This window comes from Oncorhynchus nerka, linkage group LG21 (assembly GCF_034236695.1).
Source record: "Oncorhynchus nerka isolate Pitt River linkage group LG21, Oner_Uvic_2.0, whole genome shotgun sequence".
Lineage (NCBI taxonomy): Eukaryota > Metazoa > Chordata > Actinopteri > Salmoniformes > Salmonidae > Oncorhynchus > Oncorhynchus nerka.
The window spans coordinates 9342422-9362617 of record NC_088416.1 but is presented as its reverse complement, the minus strand read 5'-3'; the positions used below and the strand labels follow the sequence as shown (position 1 = coordinate 9362617).

At 44.1% G+C, this 20196-nt stretch overlaps 1 protein-coding gene across 1 annotated transcript; it reads left to right on the top strand.

Moving 5' to 3' along the window:
- The first annotated feature begins 2406 nt into the window (after positions 1 to 2406).
- Positions 2407 to 18318, top strand: LOC115103809 (signal recognition particle subunit SRP68-like). Its single transcript, XM_029624769.2, has 16 exons — positions 2407 to 2550; positions 2906 to 2972; positions 3091 to 3219; positions 3442 to 3637; positions 3912 to 3994; positions 4291 to 4400; positions 5400 to 5482; positions 5733 to 5873; positions 10999 to 11097; positions 11403 to 11464; positions 11686 to 11839; positions 12832 to 12926; positions 13177 to 13306; positions 14071 to 14146; positions 14349 to 14401; positions 16647 to 18318. The coding sequence occupies exons 1-16, from the start codon at positions 2463 to 2465 to the stop codon at positions 16872 to 16874; spliced, it is 1794 nt and encodes a 597-aa protein (XP_029480629.1). The 5' UTR covers positions 2407 to 2462; the 3' UTR covers positions 16875 to 18318.
- Positions 18319 to 20196: the final 1878 nt, after the last annotated feature.

Sequence of the window (20196 nt, the reverse complement as noted above, 5' to 3'; positions counted from 1 at the left end):
GTTTCTTCTGACCAGAGGGAGCGGGCGCTCTGTGTTACCTAACTTGGGTCCAGATCTGTTTCTTGCTTTGCTCTTAGCAACAGGGCACCATTGTAAGGCTTGATTTCTGGTGAAGCGTTAAGTGTGGAGATGGGGCAATTGAAGTTGAAGATTACTGGTGTTTGTGACGCCCGCCGTTTGGTGCGACGCAGTACCAGTGGTGAAGCAGAGGAGTCACTGTCAATCCTGAGTTTTGAGTCAGTCTTTAAATCAAATCAAATGACTTTTTATTGGTCACATACACATGGTTAGCAGATGTGAACGTGAGTGTAGCGAAAGGCTTGTGCTTCTAGTTTCGACAGTGCAATAATATCTAACAAGTAATCTAACAACTACCTAATACACACAAATCTAAAGGGATGGAATAAGAATATGTACATATAAATATATGGATGAGCGATGGCCGAGTGGCATAGGCAAGGTGCAATAGATGGTTTAAGGTACAGCATATACATATGGGATGAGTAATGTAAGATATGTTAACATTAGTAAAGTTGCATTGTTTAAAGTGACTAGTGATCCATTTATTAAAGTGGCCAGTGATTTGAGTCTCTATGTAGGCGGCAGCCTCTCTGAGTTAGTGATTGCTGTTTAGCAGTCTGATGGCCTTGAGAAAGAAACTGTTTTTCAGTCTCTTGGTCTCAGCTTTGATGCACCTGTACTGACCTCATCTTCTGGATGTTAGTGGGGTGAACAGGCAGTGGTTCGGGTGGTTGTTGTCCTTGATGATCTTTTTGGCCTTCCTGTGACATCGGGGCTGTAGGTGTCTTGGAGGGCAGGTAGTTTTCCCCCGGTGATGCATGTGCAGACAGCACCACCCCCTGGAAAGTCTTGCGGTTGATGGCGGTGCAGTTGCCGTACCAGGCGGTGATACAGCCTGACAGATTGCTCTCAATTGTGCATCTGTAAAAGATAGTGAGGGTTTTATGTGTCAAGCCAAATTTCTTCAGCCTCCCGAGGTTGAAGAGTCCCTGTTGCACCTTCTTCACCACACTGTCTGTGTGGGTGGACCATTTCAGTTTATCTTTGATGTGTACGCCGAGGAACTTAAAACTTTACACCTTCTCCACTACTGTCCCTTCGATGTGGATCGGGGGGTGCTCCTAACAAAGCCATGTTAGGATATATCAGTTATCCTGTTAGAGCTTTTGGGCCGAATCCACTGCAGTTTTTCAGGTGCAGCAGTTCATGTTGCAGCAGTTTGAAGGAGGGAGATTCCAAGATTTGGGAAGTGTGCAGGAGGGCATGGGATGGAGGATTGTGTCATTTTGGTGGATAACATTTTGTGTGTTAACTGTAGGGGTGCCCATTTTGCTGGGGATCAGAAGTGTCCGGTGCGAGAGAGGGAGGTTGAGGTGGCTAGAGTCAGAGTATTGCAGAAGGTGTGGTATGCTGATGTGGTGAAGAAAGTAGAGGATGATTCAAGGGTGAGGGATCCTGAGAAGATCCCTTTGAGTAGTAGATCTGTGTCAGCACAGAGGGATAGGCCAACGAGTGACATGCTTCAGTAAGGTTGACTTCAAAGCAATGTACTTCATAGCAATGTACTTCAATCAACTGTACTGCTGAAATGGAATGTCAATCACAGAAAACAGATGTGGTGGCAGCTGTAGGGAAGTATTTGGGTATGCCAGATTTGTGTTTATTTATTTTTTACTTCAGGAGAGTTACAGGGTGTGTTGAGTGGTGGTGTTCCGTCCTCCCAGGCCATTGCCATGGTGCAGGAGTAGATAGGGTCAAAGTAGTGGAATTGGGTTGTGGTGTTTTAATGAATGTGTGACTAGTTTTGAATGATTATTTTTTTGTGTGTATGTGTGGCAGGTAGCCTAGTGGTTAAAGCGTTGGGCCAGTAACCAAAAAGGTTGTGAGTTTGAATCTCCGAGCTGACAAGGTAAAAATCTGTTGTTCTGCCCTTAAACAAGGCACTGTTCCTAGGCTGTCATTGTAAATAAGAATTTGTTCTTAACTGACTTGCCTAGTTAAATAAATTATAATGGATTTATATTATAGTCCAGTTGGGGGCGGTAATGCAGTATATTGGATCCCACCTGCTGTTAAACTCAGAAGACGAAGATGGTGTATGCATTATCTTGGCAAAGGAGAAAATGCTCACTAACAGGGATGTAAACTAATGTGTGCAGTTTTATTTTTTTATTTTTTTGCGATTTGTGCGTATGGAAACTTTCTAGGATATTTTATTTCAGCTCATGAAACATGGGAATAACACTTATGTGTTGCGTTTATGTTTTAGTATTTTTTTTAAATTACGTGTTGAACTGTTTTGAATTATGTGCTTCACTAGTGTTGCGTGTCATGTGTAAACATGGCACGAATTGCGTAAAAAGGTATGATGACGCTGACGCTTGAGTTTACTTCCGGTGCATTTCTTCGGGTCAGTTTGGACGTGTGCTGCTAGCAGAAAAATGGCCTTAGACAAGCAAAATGAAGGAAAAATATTGCCTATGGATGAGAATAAAGAAAATACAACGGAAGATGGAATAGGACTGGAGAGTATCCTTTCTAAAGCTATAAAGCTGACCCGGGACCAATATGTAATTTTGCGACACCAGTATTTTTTGGTGGAGGTGGGCTTGCCTAACTAACGTTAGTTAGCTAACGTGATGCCGGAAGGCTAGCGCTACGTGTCCTTAGAAAAGCGGTTTACAGATGTTTTCATTAGAATATTGCTAAAATAATGTTTAAGCAAATTAACATTGTCAACCTGCTACATCCATCACATAATGCAAATCCACTGCTAAAGTATATTTACTGTGATATTTTCTCATGCGCCACTGTGTATGTAACGTTAGCTAGCTATAAGTTCCTGTGTGAATGTAGTAGACTGGCCCTTAACGCAGACTTGCAGTTCTCCAGATCATCAAGGATTCCCAGCAACAACATGGCTTGCGACACGGGGATTATCAAAGATACAGGTGAGATTGAGGACTGGACTATGGCAGCGAATGGGAGTTTGACAATCATAGACCATACCTTATGTTGGCTCATAGTTACACACTGTAAAATTCACCCATCTCTTTCTCTCTGTCCTAGGGGATACTGTTCCCGGCGCTTGCGTCGTCTGCGCAAGACCCTGGGCTTCAAGTGCGGCAACAGGCACAAGTTCACTGGGAAGAAAGTGACTGTCGAGATGCTCTCTGACAACCGGTACTCTGACAACAGGTAATAGCACCCGATCCCGTTCTTACAACAGTATTAAAGTACAACTGGATTTACAATCCAAATAATTCATGCATCATGTGCATGAAAGCTGCCGGCAACCATTTGGTTTTAGAACTACAATCAAAATACTCATAATGCATGGAGTGCCCAGAGAGGCACTAAAATAGCAGCCAGCACTAAAGTTGGTCCAAGTCCCTTGAATATAACAAATCCTCTTTTTAGGTATCTACTGCTGGTACTGATGGAGGCTGAGCGGGCGTGGAGCTACGCCATGCAGCTGAAGCAGGAGGCCAACACAGAGCCCCGCAAGCGCTTCCACCTGCTGTCCCGCCTGCGGAAGGCTGCCAAACATGGAGAGAGGCTGGAAAAGCTGTGTGAGAGCCCTCGTGTGGATGCCAAGACCAAACTGGAAGCACAGGTAGGCTAATGCCCTGACCTGGAGAGTCTGTGACTTTCCCTATTGTTTCACCTTCATTTACTTCAACATGTGGTTCAAATTCTGTGCAAGTGAAGTAACAATTTAACTGAAACTAATATTTAAAGACAAATATTTATCAGTTGAGGAACCAACAGTCTAGACAGCTGGGCGTGTCCTTGAGGAAAGAGCGCCTCAGGGCCCTGTCTTTCTAACCTAGCGGAAATAGCTGCTGATGGCCTCTGAATTAATAATAATGAATGCAACTTGTCTGCAGGCCTACACCTCCTACCTGAGTGGCATGGTGCGCTTTGAGCTGCAGGAGTGGAAGGCTGCCATGGAGGCCTTCAACAAGTGCAAGTGAGTCTGACCCTACTATGCTACCTAAAGGCTGTGGTGTTGCCCTTTTTTTGATTGCTGAGCTTTTGATCTAGCGTATTAAGATAATTTCACATGGGGCAAATGAGGCCTCAAGAATGTAGGCTACATTGTAGGCTACACAGTTGTCAAGTTGTCTGTTTACAAGATGTACCTACGTGTAGACGTGTGCTTAACATATCCAAACACATTCAGCATATAGCTGTGTTCTCGGACCACCATCTTGCTACTTGTGAACGATAGAACATTCCATGTGTCTGTATTGTAACCTCTCTCAGGACCATCTATGAGAAGCTGGCCAGTGCCTTTACTGAGGAGCTGGCAGTGCTGTATCACCAGCGTGTGGAGGAGATCTCACCCAACATCCGTTATTGTGCTTACAACATAGGTAGGCGACACATGCATCCCGTCGCTCAGATTGACAGTGGATTGCACTTTCATTTGCATTCACACCTCTCATATCGAGAAAATCACATACACCTCCGTTCAAAAGTTTGGGGTCACTTAGAAATGTCCTTTTTTTAAAAAGAAAAGTGCTTTTTTTAACCATTAAAATAACTTCACATTTATCAGAAATACACTAGACATTGTTAATGTTGTACGGAAAGGCAAATCTAAGTTTGAGGTGTTCAGATCACAAAGGACATTTGTGAGATGCAGAAAAGATGCTGGAGGAGTGCTTGATGCCATCTGTCAATAATGGTGGAGGCAATGTGATGGTCTGGGGGTGCTTTGGTGGTGATAAAGTGGGAGATTTGCAAAGGGTAAAATGGATCTTGAAGAAGGAAGGCTATCACTCCATTTTGCAACGCCATGCCAGACCCTGTGGACGGCGCTTAATTGGAGCCAGTTTCCTCCTACAGCAGGACAATGACCCAAAGCACAGCTCCAAACTATGCAGTAACCATTTAGGGAAGAAGCAGTCAGCTGTTATTCTGTCTATAATGGAGTAGCCAGCACAGTCACCAGATCTCAACCCTATTGAGTGGTTGTGGAAGCAGCTTGACCGTATGGTATGTAAGAAGTGCCCTTCAAGCCAATCCAACTTGTGAGAGGTGCTTCAGGAAGCATGGTGCGAAATCTCTTCAGATTACCTCAACAAATGTAGAATGTCAAAGGTCTGCAAGGCTGTAATTGCTGCAAATGGAGGATTCTTTGACTAAAGCAAAGTTTGAAGGACACAATCATTATTTGTCACCTTGTCAACGTCTTGACTATATTTCCTATTCGTTTTGCAATTCATTTCATGGAAAACAAGGACATTTCTAAGTGACCCCAAACTTTTGAATGGAAGTATATGCATTCTACTGCTTCTCTCTTTCACACACACAACTCATTCCTGTTCATTTGACTGGTCCTGAACAACCCTACTCCCCTCTGACTCCAGGTGACCAGAATGCCATGAATGAGCTGATGCAGATGAGGCTGAGTGCAGGAGGAGGAGGGGGCATGATGGCTGAGAAACTAGAGGTCAGTGTGTGGGGTCCGCATGCATGGTAACTACTAATTTACTACTGGAAAGTAGGGCCATACATCTGTCCCTACATCTATATTTTACTTGTTAGTGCAGAGAGACTAACTTTGTTCCATTGTCCGTACTGTTATACCACTTAGAATGCAGGCCCAAGACATTGCTCTCTATCAGTAGTAGGCTAGTGTGGATGTTGGAACAGACCTGTCTTATGTAGCATACTGTTGAATGATTATTGTATTGTTCCAGGCCCTGATCACACAGACGAGAGCCAAGCAGGCAGCCACAATGAGCGAGGTGGAGTGGCGAGGCCGAACGGTGCCCGTCAAGATTGACAAGGCCCGCATCTTCCTGCTGGGCCTGGGAGACAACGAGGCTGCCATCGCCCAGGTCAGTGACCTTACCAGGGGACTAGTCACATTATCACACTGCTGAGCCAAAGCAGAACTTGACTGTTCTGGTTTCGCATCCACCGCAGTTGCTAGAAAGGACCATGTGAAAATAAAATATCTGAGCCGGCACAGTACGATTCAGGTCAGCACGGTAGTGTTAAAAGGAGGGCTCGACATTAACGCTTGTCCTCTTATCTGGGACAAGCCACAACAACAAGTCGGACAAGCAGAATATAGATTTGTTGTCCGGCTGGACAAATAATTTGCACGTCAAACAATTGCTCAGATTCGAATTGAATCTAAGCGTCTTCTAGATGTGTTGTCTCGCGCACCGTTTTCCCGATCTCTGCAGAGAGCATCTGAGTAGAAATATTGTATTGCGTTGACAGGCACGCGCTGTCTTTCAATCACCCGCGGTTGCAAGGTGCACTTTTTGAGATCACCCTGTGAGCATTTGTTTATTCCTTGCTAGCTAGTGAGTTATTTGCCCCGTTGTTTTTGGTCAGCAAACAGGGTTTGTACGGTCAGAAAAACATGTGCATTAACTGTGTGCAAGTGGGCCGTTGCCCGAGAGCGATGGAGACATGGCAGCATGTAGCCTATAAAATAATGATAGACAACAGACTAACTAGTGAGGGAAATTATGTTAAACCCTACTCATGTTCGTTCTTTGCCTCTTCCGACATGTTTATCAGTCACCTTTTTTGGCTTATGGTGTTAAAGGCCTTTTTATTTGGGGGGGGGGGGGGGGGGGGGGCAGTAACTTGAGCTTTCAGACAAGTCAAGAAACTGTCCAACTGACAAGTGGCTTAATGTTAATGTCAAGCCCTGAAAAGGGTTTTGCTGTTCTGCTTGGACACCTCTGCTTCATTATGGGCTAGTGTGAAGTAGCTATGGGGCCAGTAGCAAACTTATGAGCCTAGTGAACAAGGATGCCTTATGAACTCGAGAATCTGTTTGTGAACAGGGGTTTAGTGGCACAGCCTAGTCGGTGCTCTTTCTTTAGCAGTATCAAGCTGTTATCAACCAGTCTGTAGTAAGAGGTTACCCTAAAGGCAGGTCGGGAGTCCCAACGGTGGCTATGGTCTCGTGTCGTTCACCTTGGGTCTCAGTAGGTGGCGTTCGCTCCTTTACAGCTCACTGACAGGTGTCTCTTGTCAGACTCTTCTTACCTTCCCTGTCGGCCTTCCTGTCGACCTTCCTCTAACACCCTGCGGCCACACCAGTCATACCCACCTGCACTTGTCTCTGGCATGCTGCCGCTCGTGCTGTCAAACTGCATTCCATGCATAGCAACTCACATGGCTACACCCATCAGCCCTAGTGTCTATGGACAGACTAGCATCGGAGCGAAATGGTTATCAGTTTGGGAGTGGGACCATCGTTTCTGTTAGATGTAGCATTACATGTAATTGTTGTGCTTACACTTTTGAAGTAAGGCTGAATTTGGGTCTGGTCATAAATTACCCTCATACCTGTCCACAACCAGTTGTATCCAAATTTGCTTTTTGACTTGAGGCTTAACATTTCATGCACTTTGATCTATAATTGATATGTCAGTCAATGATTCTGTTACGTTTATGGGAAGGTACCATTTTGATGTGAGGAACACAAGGGTTCAGAACCAGTTGGACCATAATACCTTTCCCCCTATGGCTGCCTCTACTTCTACACTCCCCTGTATCTACCTCAGTTGTCTAAAGTTATGGCCCATTTTATACAGAGAAATTGCTATAGTAGACAACGTAACCAATCACAACCCTCCTTTTACTTGTATCATTGCACATCCTGCAAATCACCAGTGGAGTGACAATTTTGAATCCATTTTCACATTCACTATGTTGGTAATGCTTACAAACTCTAAAAGTAGCAGTCATCCCACTCTGATATGCCTGTGGAGTATATTATGTTCAACAATTTATATAGAATATCGAAACATTTCAATATTCATGTTTCTATATTTCAATATTCATAAATGTGTGAACATTAAAATACTATTTCAGAGCAAGCGGTAAAGCTTCATTTGACATACGTTTTTGCTTTGTCGCACACAAATGAAACATTATGGAATCTTAAAAGGAGGCCTAGGTAAGGTCAAAATGTCATATGGCAACTATTTTATTATTTCTCATTTCCACTTTTTATATTTGACATTTGTATCTGTCATCATTCCTTCCTCCAAAGGACTTCTGTGGGTTACATTTGTCTGGGTACGTGAGGAATCCGTCAACGGAACTGCCATTTAAGGCCATGCGCAAGCCCTAGGGGACATACTGAAGAAGGATGCGCCATCCCTCTCTCTGTGACAGCACAGAAGACACCAGACTGGTTCTCCCAGTCCTTTTAGGGGCTAGGTGTTGCCACGGTGGTGGCACTGGTGTGTGTGTCACCACAAGACACCCTCACTACATGCTGGATGGATAGGAGTGAATGTTACTTCATTGTCTGCCCACTACGAATTTGTGTTCAATGGCAACTCTCACAGCTTCTCATTTTCATTATCTCCAGCACAGTAACATTTACATATGTGAAAATGGTGGATTTCTACTTTTTGTAGAAAAATATATTATGTTAACACATTCTACCCGATGACATTAAACGTTACATTTGAAAAACAGTGATTTTCAAACACTGAGATTCATGGTGACGTGGGCAGCAAGAAAATGCCATCCCTCTGGCTAGAAACTTGTTAAAGGATTATTTTTTAAACATTTTTTAAATTTTATATATATATTTTTTTTATCCTACCCTGTGTGTGTCACACGGTAGGTTTCCATCCAATTGGTAACATAATTTGAAGCGGATATTCCAAAACCCACAAAACGGACTTTGAAAAATCAGTGTGTGACGTTGTAATGCACACAATGTACCGGGGAAAATGTTGAAAGTTAAATGTGTTTCCATCACATTTTCAACTGTCTCAAACTGTTGCGTTTTTTATTTTGTTTTTTTATTTTACTAGGCAAGTCAGTTAAGAACAAATTGTTATTTTCAATGACGGCCTAGGAACAGTGGGTTAACTGTCTGTACAGGGGCAGATTTGTACCTTGTCAGCTCGGGGATTCGAACTTGCAACCTTTCGGTTACTAGTCCAACGCTCTAACCACTAGGCTACCCTGCCGCGTTAAATAGCAAATGTCCCAACTCTGGTCAGATACACTGCGTCGGGTTGGGCGTAATCCAGATTTTCAGAGTCTACTGTTTCTGTACCATACCGGGGTATACGGTAGTAACGGAAGTGCACACAAGGGCCGCAAAATATTTTAAAAAGTTTAAGTAGTTAGACTATTTTATTTTTTCGCACAACAATTTCGGCAACGGGGATGTTGATCACGGAAAGGATTGAATGTCTGCTGTAAACCAGAAGCGGGATCTTTACATCTAGCCGCCAGATGTCAAGTTAGCAAACCAAATGCATAGCTGGAGCCCGTAGCTTTCTAATAGTTGTTGTTATAAGCAGGGGCGTAGCGTGCACCCTCGTACACATAATAAACATTTAAACAATGTGTGCAGGTGCGTGCTATGCCCCCGTTTTAAAACAAAATCTAAGATGTGTCCAAATTATGTCCAGCTAAGATCTCCGGCAGATGCATTTGGTCCGCTTTTTCTTTTGAACGGTGTTCAAATCATACCGCCGATATGTCGAAATACCCCGGTATACTGTAACCGGTATACCGCCCAAGCCTAACAGTGCGGGTAGGCTACTCAACATGACGCAAATAAGAGCTTGAATATCTTTATTGTCAAATGGCAGTCGAGCATCGATCAGCATGTCACCAGAATAAGTCCCTCAATTTATTGGAAAGGTGCATCAGCATCACTGTGCACTTTCACCACCCTGTGAAGTTAATCGGAAATGATTAAACTGCATGGTTTCCCGGAGTTGTCGTGGGACGACCACACACCATATCATCTCGTGACTCCAGTATAATGATTATAATGTCAATATTTGTGCATTTTAAGGAGTTTCCTCCACCATTTCTCACACAATTAATTTTACAGACACAAAAAGATCCCACCATGTCAAATGAACACTATCTTTCGGCATATATAAAATTGTACGGACACCTTCATCGGTTTCAACACAGCTGTTGTGATTTTAAAAAATATATATATTTATAGAGTTACTTTACCCGCATAACTGGATGGAAACGTGCTGAAGGGTAAGCATTTTTTTAATGAGATTTTTATATTTTTAAACACCTCCATATAAATGTGCCGTTTTCAAATATGTAGACACTGGTATGGTGCTGGAGATGAGGAATTGGAGGTTAAAAAGTGGCACAATTGTCCATTTAAGTAGAACGCTCCCAATCATTCCCCGCCATGTTTTAGCACTTAAATAATTTTGAGGCATCTTATCCTCTGAATTGGTGTACATGCTTGAGACAAAGTCAATCTCAGAGGATTCGCCAGTGTCTTCTCTTTAGCTGACAAAAACACAAGCAATCATTAGTCAGCAGGTGAATATATATATATATATATAACCATATTTTATTAGCAACATTTATTTAACACGGTCACTGCTAAGACGTTCTAACTAGGACATATGAGTCATTGACGATACGTTTAATCTTTCTGACTCGTCTTCTAAAACGACTGACATTTTTACATAAACGATCTAAACCACAACACTTGGCTGCCTCCCAAACCTGCCAGTTAGCCTACTGTAACGTACACAATAAGCCTGTGTTACATCTTGGGTGACAATAAAGAACAAGGCTTCTCTTTCACATCGGTCCTAAGCTACAGTAACTCTAGGAATGTACCTTCTACAGGAATGTCTACAGCAACCTGCTCTGCTGCATACTTCTCTCTCCCAGTCACAGCCTTACCCCAAGACCTACTTTTACACTACTATTTGCATAATTTAATCTGATTGGTACCGTAAGCAAGGCTCTAACAGGCAACCATTTCAAGTATGAGCACACGTGTGAGTAAAATGCTGCCGTAGGTATTTCCGCAGCACAGGGATAGGGAAGATCTCTCTTGCTTATGCCTCACGTCCTCTATCCTCATGTCCTTCTCAATACCCATTGGAGAAGATCGGGGGAGGTATATATGGAAATATGAATTTATATTGTATGTCATATTTCTACTGGATCACCATTTGTCCCCCACAGGCAGCCAATGAGGAGACCAAGGAACGTCTGTACGAGACCCTACTAGCCGAGTGCCGAGACACCATCCAGGCAGTGAGAGAGGAGCTGAAAACTGAAGCGGTAAGTATGACTGACTGACACCGTAAGAGACATGACATTACAGACATGACTGTCTGGGTTACAGACTGACAAATTTGAGGTTACAGACATGACCGTTAGGGTTATAGACTGATACATTTGAAGTTACACACATGACCGTTAGGGTTACGAACTGACCGGGGTTCACATTGATACTTAGGTTTACTGACCTGATGTAGGAAAGTTCATAGGATAAACAGTAACGTGAGTAGGAGGGTGAAGCACTGTACCAGACCCTGTCACTATCTGTCTATGGCTAAATGCTCCCTAACTTCTCAACTCTGCAGAAGCAGCGAGAGAGATCTGATGAAGTCAGTGGAAAGGTGTCCAACCTGCAGTTCCTGCACAGGTAAGAGAGGTCATTCTGTCTGACATTTTGTCAGAGGATGCGAGGCGACCCGATCTCCTCACCGCATCCTCAACTGTATTGGAGAATGTCCCTCTCCTCAGACTGTCTTCTCCAATGCGTTTTGAGAAGATGAGAAATGCAAGCAAATATGAAATAAGAGCCTATCTGTACATGGGATCAGTCTTTGACCTGTGTTTGTGTGTGTGTGTGTCCCTCCATAGCTACCTGACCTACATCAAGCTGTGGACGGTGGTGAAGAGGAACGAGAGCATGGCCCACATGCTGCAGGCCAAGCTGAAGGAGCCGCAGCCGGACGAGAACAAAAGGGGGCCTCGCCCCCAGGACCTTATCCGTCTCTACGACATCATCCTCCAGGTACAAACACACACCTGGGTCGTATTCAGTAGCCACAAAACGGAAGGAAACCGAGTAAAACAGGGCGGTACTACCCGAGGTCGTCCAATAAAAACCTTTTTTTAGTTCTGTTGAAAAATGTTTTGCTGTTGTGTGCACTAATGAATACACCTCTAACACAACACGATGTAACATTATGTCTGGCACGTTCCAAATGTCTGTCCTTGTCATCTCATAATGTTACACTAATTGATAGTGAAACTGAATGGTTTGATATTTTCCTGCTTCATAACCACAAAACATCCAAACCATGCATGGAGTTGGAGAAAGTTCAAATACCTCTATTTACTCAGCATACCCAGGGTCAAGTCCAAAAACTATACTGAACAGAAATATAAACGCAACATGTAAAGTGGTTTCATGAGCTTAAATAAAAGATCCCAGAAATGTTCCATACGTATTTCTCTCAAATTTTGAGTGCAAGTTTGTTTACATCCCTGTAAGTGAGCATTTAGCCGAACATCCACCCGACAGGTGTGGTAGATCAAGAAGCTGATTAAACAGCAGGATCATTACACAGATGCACCTTGTTCTGCGGACAATAAAAGGCTACTCTAAAATGTTCAGTTTTGTCATACAACACAATGCCGCAGATGTCTCAAGTTTTGAGAGAGCATGTAATTAGCATGCTAACTGCAGGAATGTCCCCCAGAGCTGTTGCCAGAGATTAGAATTTTCATTTCTTTACCATAAGCCACCTCCAACGTCACTTTAGAAAAAAGTGTCAGTATAGGCAACCTGCCTCACAACCACAGACCCCGTGTAACCAGCCCAGGTCTCCCACATCCGACTTCTTCACCTGCGGGATCGTCTGAGGGGGCCCGCCATTCAACCCTAATGTTAAGCCCGTAGAAATAGGATGTTTCTTTCTGACTCGTTCTATTTCCATGGTTAAGCCTCTACCCGTGAGTCAGCTTATCCCTGTTGATGTTGCCTCATGACTGTTTCTACAGAGTCTGGCTGAGCTGTCCACCCTGCAGGGGCTGGAGGAAGATCACACCTTCCAGAAGGAGGTGGCCCTCAAGATGCTGGTCTACAAGGCCTACAGGTCAGAGCTCACACCACGGAGGTCACGCACTGTGCGCGCACACACCGTCCACACACGCATTCCCACAGGTGTCTCTTCAAAGCCTTGATGTATAAGCTAGTAAAGAAGTGTCGTGAACTGTGTGTTATCACACACACACTTACTTGCTGGCTTGACCCCTGCCATTTAGCTGTTTCTGATCCGCCTCGGGCCAGAACAGAAGCGTACACACCAGTCACTAACGTCCCCGCTTTCTCTCTCTCTCCCCCAGGTGTTTCTTCATAGCCCAGTCGTACGTGCTGGTGAAGAAGTGGAGCGAGGCTCTGGTCCTGTATGAGCGGGTCCTGAAGTACGCCAAGGAGGTCCAGTCCAAGGCTAAGAGCCTCAACAACAGCCTGAAGGTATCAGACACGGACTGTGGGCAGTGTGTAAACGTCCGCTTTAACATGCAGGCTAACTGCCAAAATAAAGGAAACGCTAACATATTCTTTAATAGGGCGTTGGGGCAACACGAGGCACAACTGCTTCAATGCGCCTATGCGTGGCATAGATTCTGCAGGTGTCTGGAACTCTATTGGAGGGATGTGATGCCATTCTTTCCCCCCGTGAGACATTCCATAATGTGGTGGTGGGAAACGCCGTCTCAGACGCCGCTCCAGATCGCCCATAAGTGTTCAATTGGGTTGATCTGGTGACTGAGACGGCCATGACGCGTGGTTTAAATCATTATCATGCTCATCGACCCATTCAGTGACCACTCGTGTCACCTGGATGGGACCATTGTCATCCTATGGGGGCATAGCCATGATAGCCAAAATAATGGACTTCACCGTATTTTTATACATGACCCTAAGCATAATTAACTCGGCACTGTGTGGAAGCACCTGCTTTCCCGCATCTATTCAAGTGTTTCCATTATTTTGACTGTTACCTAGATCTACAACTCGTTGAAGTCAAATACTATTCATGTTATAGAATCAATTGGCTCTGAGTTTAAACCATGACAATATCCACAAAGTAGGTGTTCTATTATCTTTTTGGGGTGGGGGGTGTCTGTCATTGAACTGGATGCAGGTAGGTAAACATGCGTGTTATTCATGATACTCTACTGTGGGACTGTCTAAAAGTGTCTTGGCCTAATGTTTTCTGTCTCCCTTGCCTAAAGGATCTGCCTGATGTGCAGGAGCTGATCACAGAGGTCAACGCTGAGAAATACTCGCTTCAGGCGGCAGCCATCTTAGGTGGGTACCTGACTTGCAAAGGGCAGCCATTTTGTTTCTATAGGGTAATACCCTTACCTGGGTTAGGCAACTTTCTTTTTATTGACTTTTCTGCTCGACTTGTCATTGTTGTGACCTGACCGGTGTGTGTTTTTGTAAGACTTGTGGTCTCTGGTTTATTTTGCCTGTGTTATGAAGCTGATGGTGTGTGTTTGTATTTTAGACACGGAGGATGCTCCTGAAGCACCCTCTCAGCAGAAGGTGAAAGACAACACGGTAAGAACAATCAAAATTAGCCTCCCACATGAAAACAAAGTCTCACAGCTAACCACCCCTAATGTGCTTAGCCCTAACTCTAACCTCTCGTGGAGACATTCTGTGTGTAATTACGGTGTTGGGGTTTTTCATCACTGGTTATTTGAACAAATAACAATTTCGCAGGTGTTAGCATCTTTTGAATTTTGGAAGGGGACATTCGGACGTAACTTTCAAAGAGAGGGTAGAGCTCCTCGTTCCACCCCTCATTCTAGCATTTCTTGATCTCTTCTCTTAATGTTGACCCAGAACTTAATCTTGCTGCTGACCAATTACGTGAGACTTTAGTTCTGGGTTAACTCTGACTCCTCTGTACCTCTCAAGTTCCAGCCCGGCCACTTTCTGGGCTACTTTCAGATAATGGTGGAGTGAATGAGAAGTGTAGTGAATACTACTGTGTGTTAGTTAGTTAGTTGTGCAGTAGTGAGAGGAAGTAGTGTTGGGAATAGGAGTGTGCCTACCACGGATCATTGCCTTACATGGGCCAGTCTGTGGGAAAGAATACTCCCTGACCTGCCTCAGTCAATACAGGACAGAGCTGGAATGCTGACTGACATGGAAAAACGTCAATGTTTGGGTGAAATATCAGGAGGCCTCTGCCAGACATGCCAAACTCAGCAAAAAAAGAAACGTCCTCTCACTGTCAACTGTGTTTATTTTCAGCAAACTTAACATGTGTAACTATTTGTGTGAACATAAGATTCAACAACTGAGACACAAACTGAACAAGTTCCACAGACATGTGACTAACATAAATGGAATGTGTCCCTGAACAAAGGGGGGTCAAAATCAAAAGTAACAGTCAGTATCTGGTGTGGCCATCAGCTGCATTAAGTACTTCAGTGCATCTCCTCCTCGTGGACTGCACAAGATTTGCCAGTTCTTGCTGTGAGATGTTACCCCACTCTTCCACCAAGGCACCTGCAAGTTACCAGACATTTCTGGAGGGAACGGCCCTAGCCATCACCCTCCGATTCAACAGGTCCCAGACGTGCTCAATGGGATTGGGCACGTCTGGTATTGCAGATGGCAGAACACTGACATTCCTGTCTTGCAGGAAATCACGCACAGAACGAGCAGTATGGTTGGTGGCATTGTCATGCTGGAGGGTCATGTCAGGATGTGCCTGCAGGAAGGGTACCACATGAGGGAGGAGGATGTCTTCCCTATAACGTTGAGATTGCCTGCAATGACAAGCTCAGTCCGATGATGCTGTGACACACCGCCCCAGACCATGACGGACCCTCCCGCTCCAGAGTACAGGCCTCTGTGTAATGCTCATTCCTTCGACGATAAATGCGAATCTGACCATCACCCCTGGTGAGACAAAACCGCGACTCGTCAGTGAAGAGCACTTTTTGCCAGTCCTGTCTGGTCCAGCGCCGGTGGGTTTGTGCCCATAGGCGACATTGTTGCCGGTGGTGTCTGGTGAGGACCTGCCTTACAACAGGGCCTACAAGCCCTCAGTCCAGCCTCTCTCAGCCTATTGCGGACAGTCTGAGCACTGATGGAGGGATTGGTCATTCCTGGTGTAACTCTGGTAGTTGTTGTTGCCATCCTGTACCTGTCCCGCTGGTGTGATGTTTCTTGCCCTGGCCACATCTGCAGTCCTTATGCCTCCTCGCAGCATGCCTAAGGCATGTTCACGCAGATGAGCAGGGACCCTGGGCATCTTTCTGTGTTTTTCAGAGTCAGTAGGAAGGCCTCTTTAGTGTGACCTTAATTGCTTACCGTCTGTAAGCTGTTAGTGTCTTAACGACCGTTCCACAGGTGCATGTTCATTAATTGTTTATGGTTCATTGAACAAGCATGGGAAGCAGTGTTTAAACCCTTTACAATAAATCTTTGAAGTTATTTGGAGTTTTACGAATTATCTTTGAAAGACAGGGTCCTGACAAAAAGGCATTTCTTGTTTATATGTCATTGGGTAATCCCACACAGGATTGGGTTTCACTCTTAAATCTGTTATAGAAATGTCATGCTGCTATCATGAGCAGTGCATGTCGACATGGCAGGTATTAGCCGTTCACTACTGAACCTAGTGCTGGTTCATGAAAAATGACCTGCATTGGAACCACAGCGTATGTTTTCTGCTAGCTGGCAGACTAGTCAAACCTTATGACAGGTTCAAGTCATTTACTTTTACCAGTCCCTCTTCTCCATCTAATTTGTCTACCCCTTTTGGCTACCACCCCTCTCCATCCAGCCTCTGTGCGAGCGCCTGGAAACCTTCCACCTGGACCCCACCCTGGTGGGGAAGCAGCCCAACCTGGTCCAGTTCCCCCCTGACTTCCAGCCCATCCCCTGTAAGCCCCTCTTCTTTGACCTGGCACTCAACCACGTGGCCTTCCCACCCCTCGACGACAAGGTGGAGCAGAAGGGCAAGGGCGGCCTGACCGGCTACATCAAGGGCATCTTCGGCTTCGGCAGCTAAATCGAGTCCCAGGCTTTGGTGAGGCCTTCAGCTTGGAAGCAGCCAGATATTGATAAACCGGCTGAGTGGGTTTCTAGAAAACTGTCATCCATCTGAACTGTGGAGACAATGTCTGTCTGGAAATGGCACCCTGTTTCCTTATGTAGTAGACAATTTGGTCAAAAGTAGTGCACTGCGTAGGATATAGAGCGCCATTTCGAAATCTACCAGTTTGAGACTTCATGTTCTAGAGGTTTCCTGCCTTGTTTGTTCCCTTCAACAACCCCCAACACACTTTTACAGAGGGAAACAAACCCAATTGACTTATCTTGAATTATTTTCATTTTCAACTCTTAAAAGCGCTTTCATGTACTCAGTCTCAATGTCAGTATACAGGAGGGAGGGAGAGTAAGTGTTGTATCAATCACTATCAAACAGGAGAAACCGTATAAATGCAGCCCACAGGGTAAATCCACGACCAAGCCGTGATGTCTCGTAACACTCGTTTCTGATCGTGGTCCTACTGTCAAAATTCTATCACCTCTGTATTGCCTCCAATTTCTTATGACTTTAATATCTAGATTGTGAGACAAGTTCTCAATTTAGAGAATAATGTATGCGTCTGTCTTGTCCTGCACGCCGTTGTGGGACCAATACATCTCTGCATGGTTGACAGTTAAAGTTAGACTAGACATCAGGGTTGAAATTCCTTATACAACAATGGGGTTCAGTGGCCAATGACTTTATATTCGGTACAGGAAAGGACTCCAACGTGTTTATATTCTCTAATGAATAGACTTTTTAAAACATTTGTAACTTCTGTGTGTGACAAAAGACAGAATGACCTTTGGGGTCAAAGGTGACTGCTTAGGATTCCTTTTCGCCTCACCCCCGAAAGTATGAGGCAGCATTCATGAACTTCTGTCAAAAACAACCCTAGTATGTCTAGAAATACAGTATTTTAGTACACACTACTTCATTGTATCAGTTAGCTCGTATTCCAATAGATTTTAAATGGGAGGGAGCGGCACCCTTTTTGAGTGCCTAACACCTCTTCAGCTTTTCCAGTACCAAAGCCAGTTCTGTAATCAAGAGTCTTTAGCTATTCAACGGACCTCACATTTGCATTTGCCTATGATGACTGTGTTCTCCACTACAGGTTGTCAATTTACCTTCTGTCCTCTCTTCAATCTAAGTCTTTGTTTTCTCTTTAATTCAGGGTGATAAAGGTCTTGTACCTTCTTATTTCAATGCTTTTTTTGTTTCCCAATGTGGTCATGTATTAATGAACAGGATTTGGGTCAGATGCATGTTGGGATGGTTTCACGCATCGTCACCCAATTTGCCCGAAAAATGATTTCTGTAAACATGATTTGAAAACTAAGTGGAATATTGAAGAGAAAATTGTGACATTATGAATTATTTTCCAGACTTCTAATTAAAAAGACATTTGCGGCAAACGTGATCAGACTTTGTCCTTTTTTTCTCTCATGTCTAACTTCTAACTTGTTTCAAGATGTTATAACTTGGCTTTTTGTCATTTTCACTCACACTTGTTTAATTTGACTGATACTGACTTTATACTGTAGCTTAGCATCAATTGACAACCTCTATTACACAGACTTTATAAATCTGCTATTACAATGAAGTAATAAGGCACGAGGGGGTGTGTTTTATGGCTAATATACCATGGCTAAACGCTGTTCTTAGGCGCAATGTGGAGTGCCTGGATACAGCCCTAAGCTGTGGTACGTAGGCCATAAACCACAAACCCCTGAGGTGCCTTATTTCTATAAAAATGGTTACCAACTTAATTAGAGCAGTAAAAATAAACATGTTGTCGTACTCATTGTATACGGTCTGATACGCCACGGCTGTCAGCCAATCAGCATTCAGGGGCTTGAACCAGTTTTATAGTAGTGCTTTTGGCACTCCCACAGTCTATTAGTGTAGTTTCGTGATCATAGGCTCTTGTGTCAGGTGTGGGTGTGTGAGCAGCATGAGATGCCTGTGCTGGGTGTGTTTGTTCCAGGTAGATATAACTTTCAAACCTAACCAGCCTCTTCCCACCACTTAACATTGTTCCCTTGATCCCTTCTCGGTAACTGACAGCTGGGCTCTGTCATCACGAGCCGGTATGTGCCTTCCACCACGCACACTTCAGACCCCATCAAATGCATTCTAACGTCTTGGTATGGGCCATTTTGTGTGTGATAATAGGCCATGATCAGGAATCATCAGTATGAGTAGATTATGATGTGCTGTCTGGTGAATCACTTTCCTTCTACTGTATGCATATCTATGCATATCTATACAGGGTTATGTACTTCAATATAACATGGCTAATCACAATCCTACTTGTGTGTACTAAATTAATGTGGTATTAGATGTATTACACCTTCACTGTATACACACACGTTTATTGTTTTCCCATGCACTCTTAATGCAAAAGTGTTGCCATGGGAACCTTGAGGCTGGCAGCTTCTGGTGTTCCTTGTACTCCACACAACCGGTATAACCGCATGACAACTAAGTTTTCCTATGATTATGACAGTCGTGGTATGGCATATCGTAATTTTTTACAATTTAGCCAGGTAAATCAATTAAGGACAAATTATTATCTACAATGACACCTAGGAACAGTGGCTTGTTCAGCGGCAGATCGACAGATTTTTACCTTGTCAGCTCGGGGATTCGATTACTGGCCCCACGCTCTAACCACTAGGCTACCTGCTGCCCCAAATATAAAGAAATTGACAACCCTGCCCATTGATAAAAGCAGCCATATTTTCCACCTCATGGCCGTTCTTGAGGAAGACTAATGGGCATTACCAAAACACCTCAGGATTAGCAAAAACAGTAACTGTAATTATCAACCAATGGGCAAATAATAGCTTGGTTAAACCAGATTGAACATGTGACATCAAGTAAAACAAATAATTCCTTTAATGGCCCAATGGCTGTTTATGACATGAGTAAAGTAATTTTATTTGGTTGTACATAAGTCGATACTGAACAAAAATATAAACGCAACATGTAAAGTGTTGGTCCCATTTAAAAATACATTAAAAAAACAATTTTTTTTACCCCTTTTTCTCCCCAATTTCTTAGTATCCAATTGGTAGTTAGTCTTGTCTCATCGCTGCAACTCCCGTATGGACTCGGGAGAGGCGAAGGTTGAGAGCCATGGGTCCTCCGAAACCATACCCCACAGAGCCGCACTGCTTCTTGATACAATGCCCGCTTAACCAGGAAGCCAGCCACACCAATTTGTCGGAGTAAACGTCGTACACCTGGCGACCGTGTCAGCGTGCATGCTCCCAGTCTGCCATGCCACAGGAGT

What these genes read in the sequence shown, in the direction of transcription:
- LOC115103809 (XM_029624769.2), top strand. Translation starts at nt 2,463, where the DNA reads ATGGCCTTAGACAAGCAAAATGAAGGAAAAATATTGCCTATGGATGAG. An exon ending in AACCGGTACTCTGACAACAG is followed by an intron (nt 3,220 to 3,441) that starts GTAATAGCACCC and finishes TCCTCTTTTTAG; the next exon opens with GTATCTACTGCTGGTACTGA. An exon ending in GAGGCCTTCAACAAGTGCAA is followed by an intron (nt 3,995 to 4,290) that starts GTGAGTCTGACC and finishes AACCTCTCTCAG; the next exon opens with GACCATCTATGAGAAGCTGG.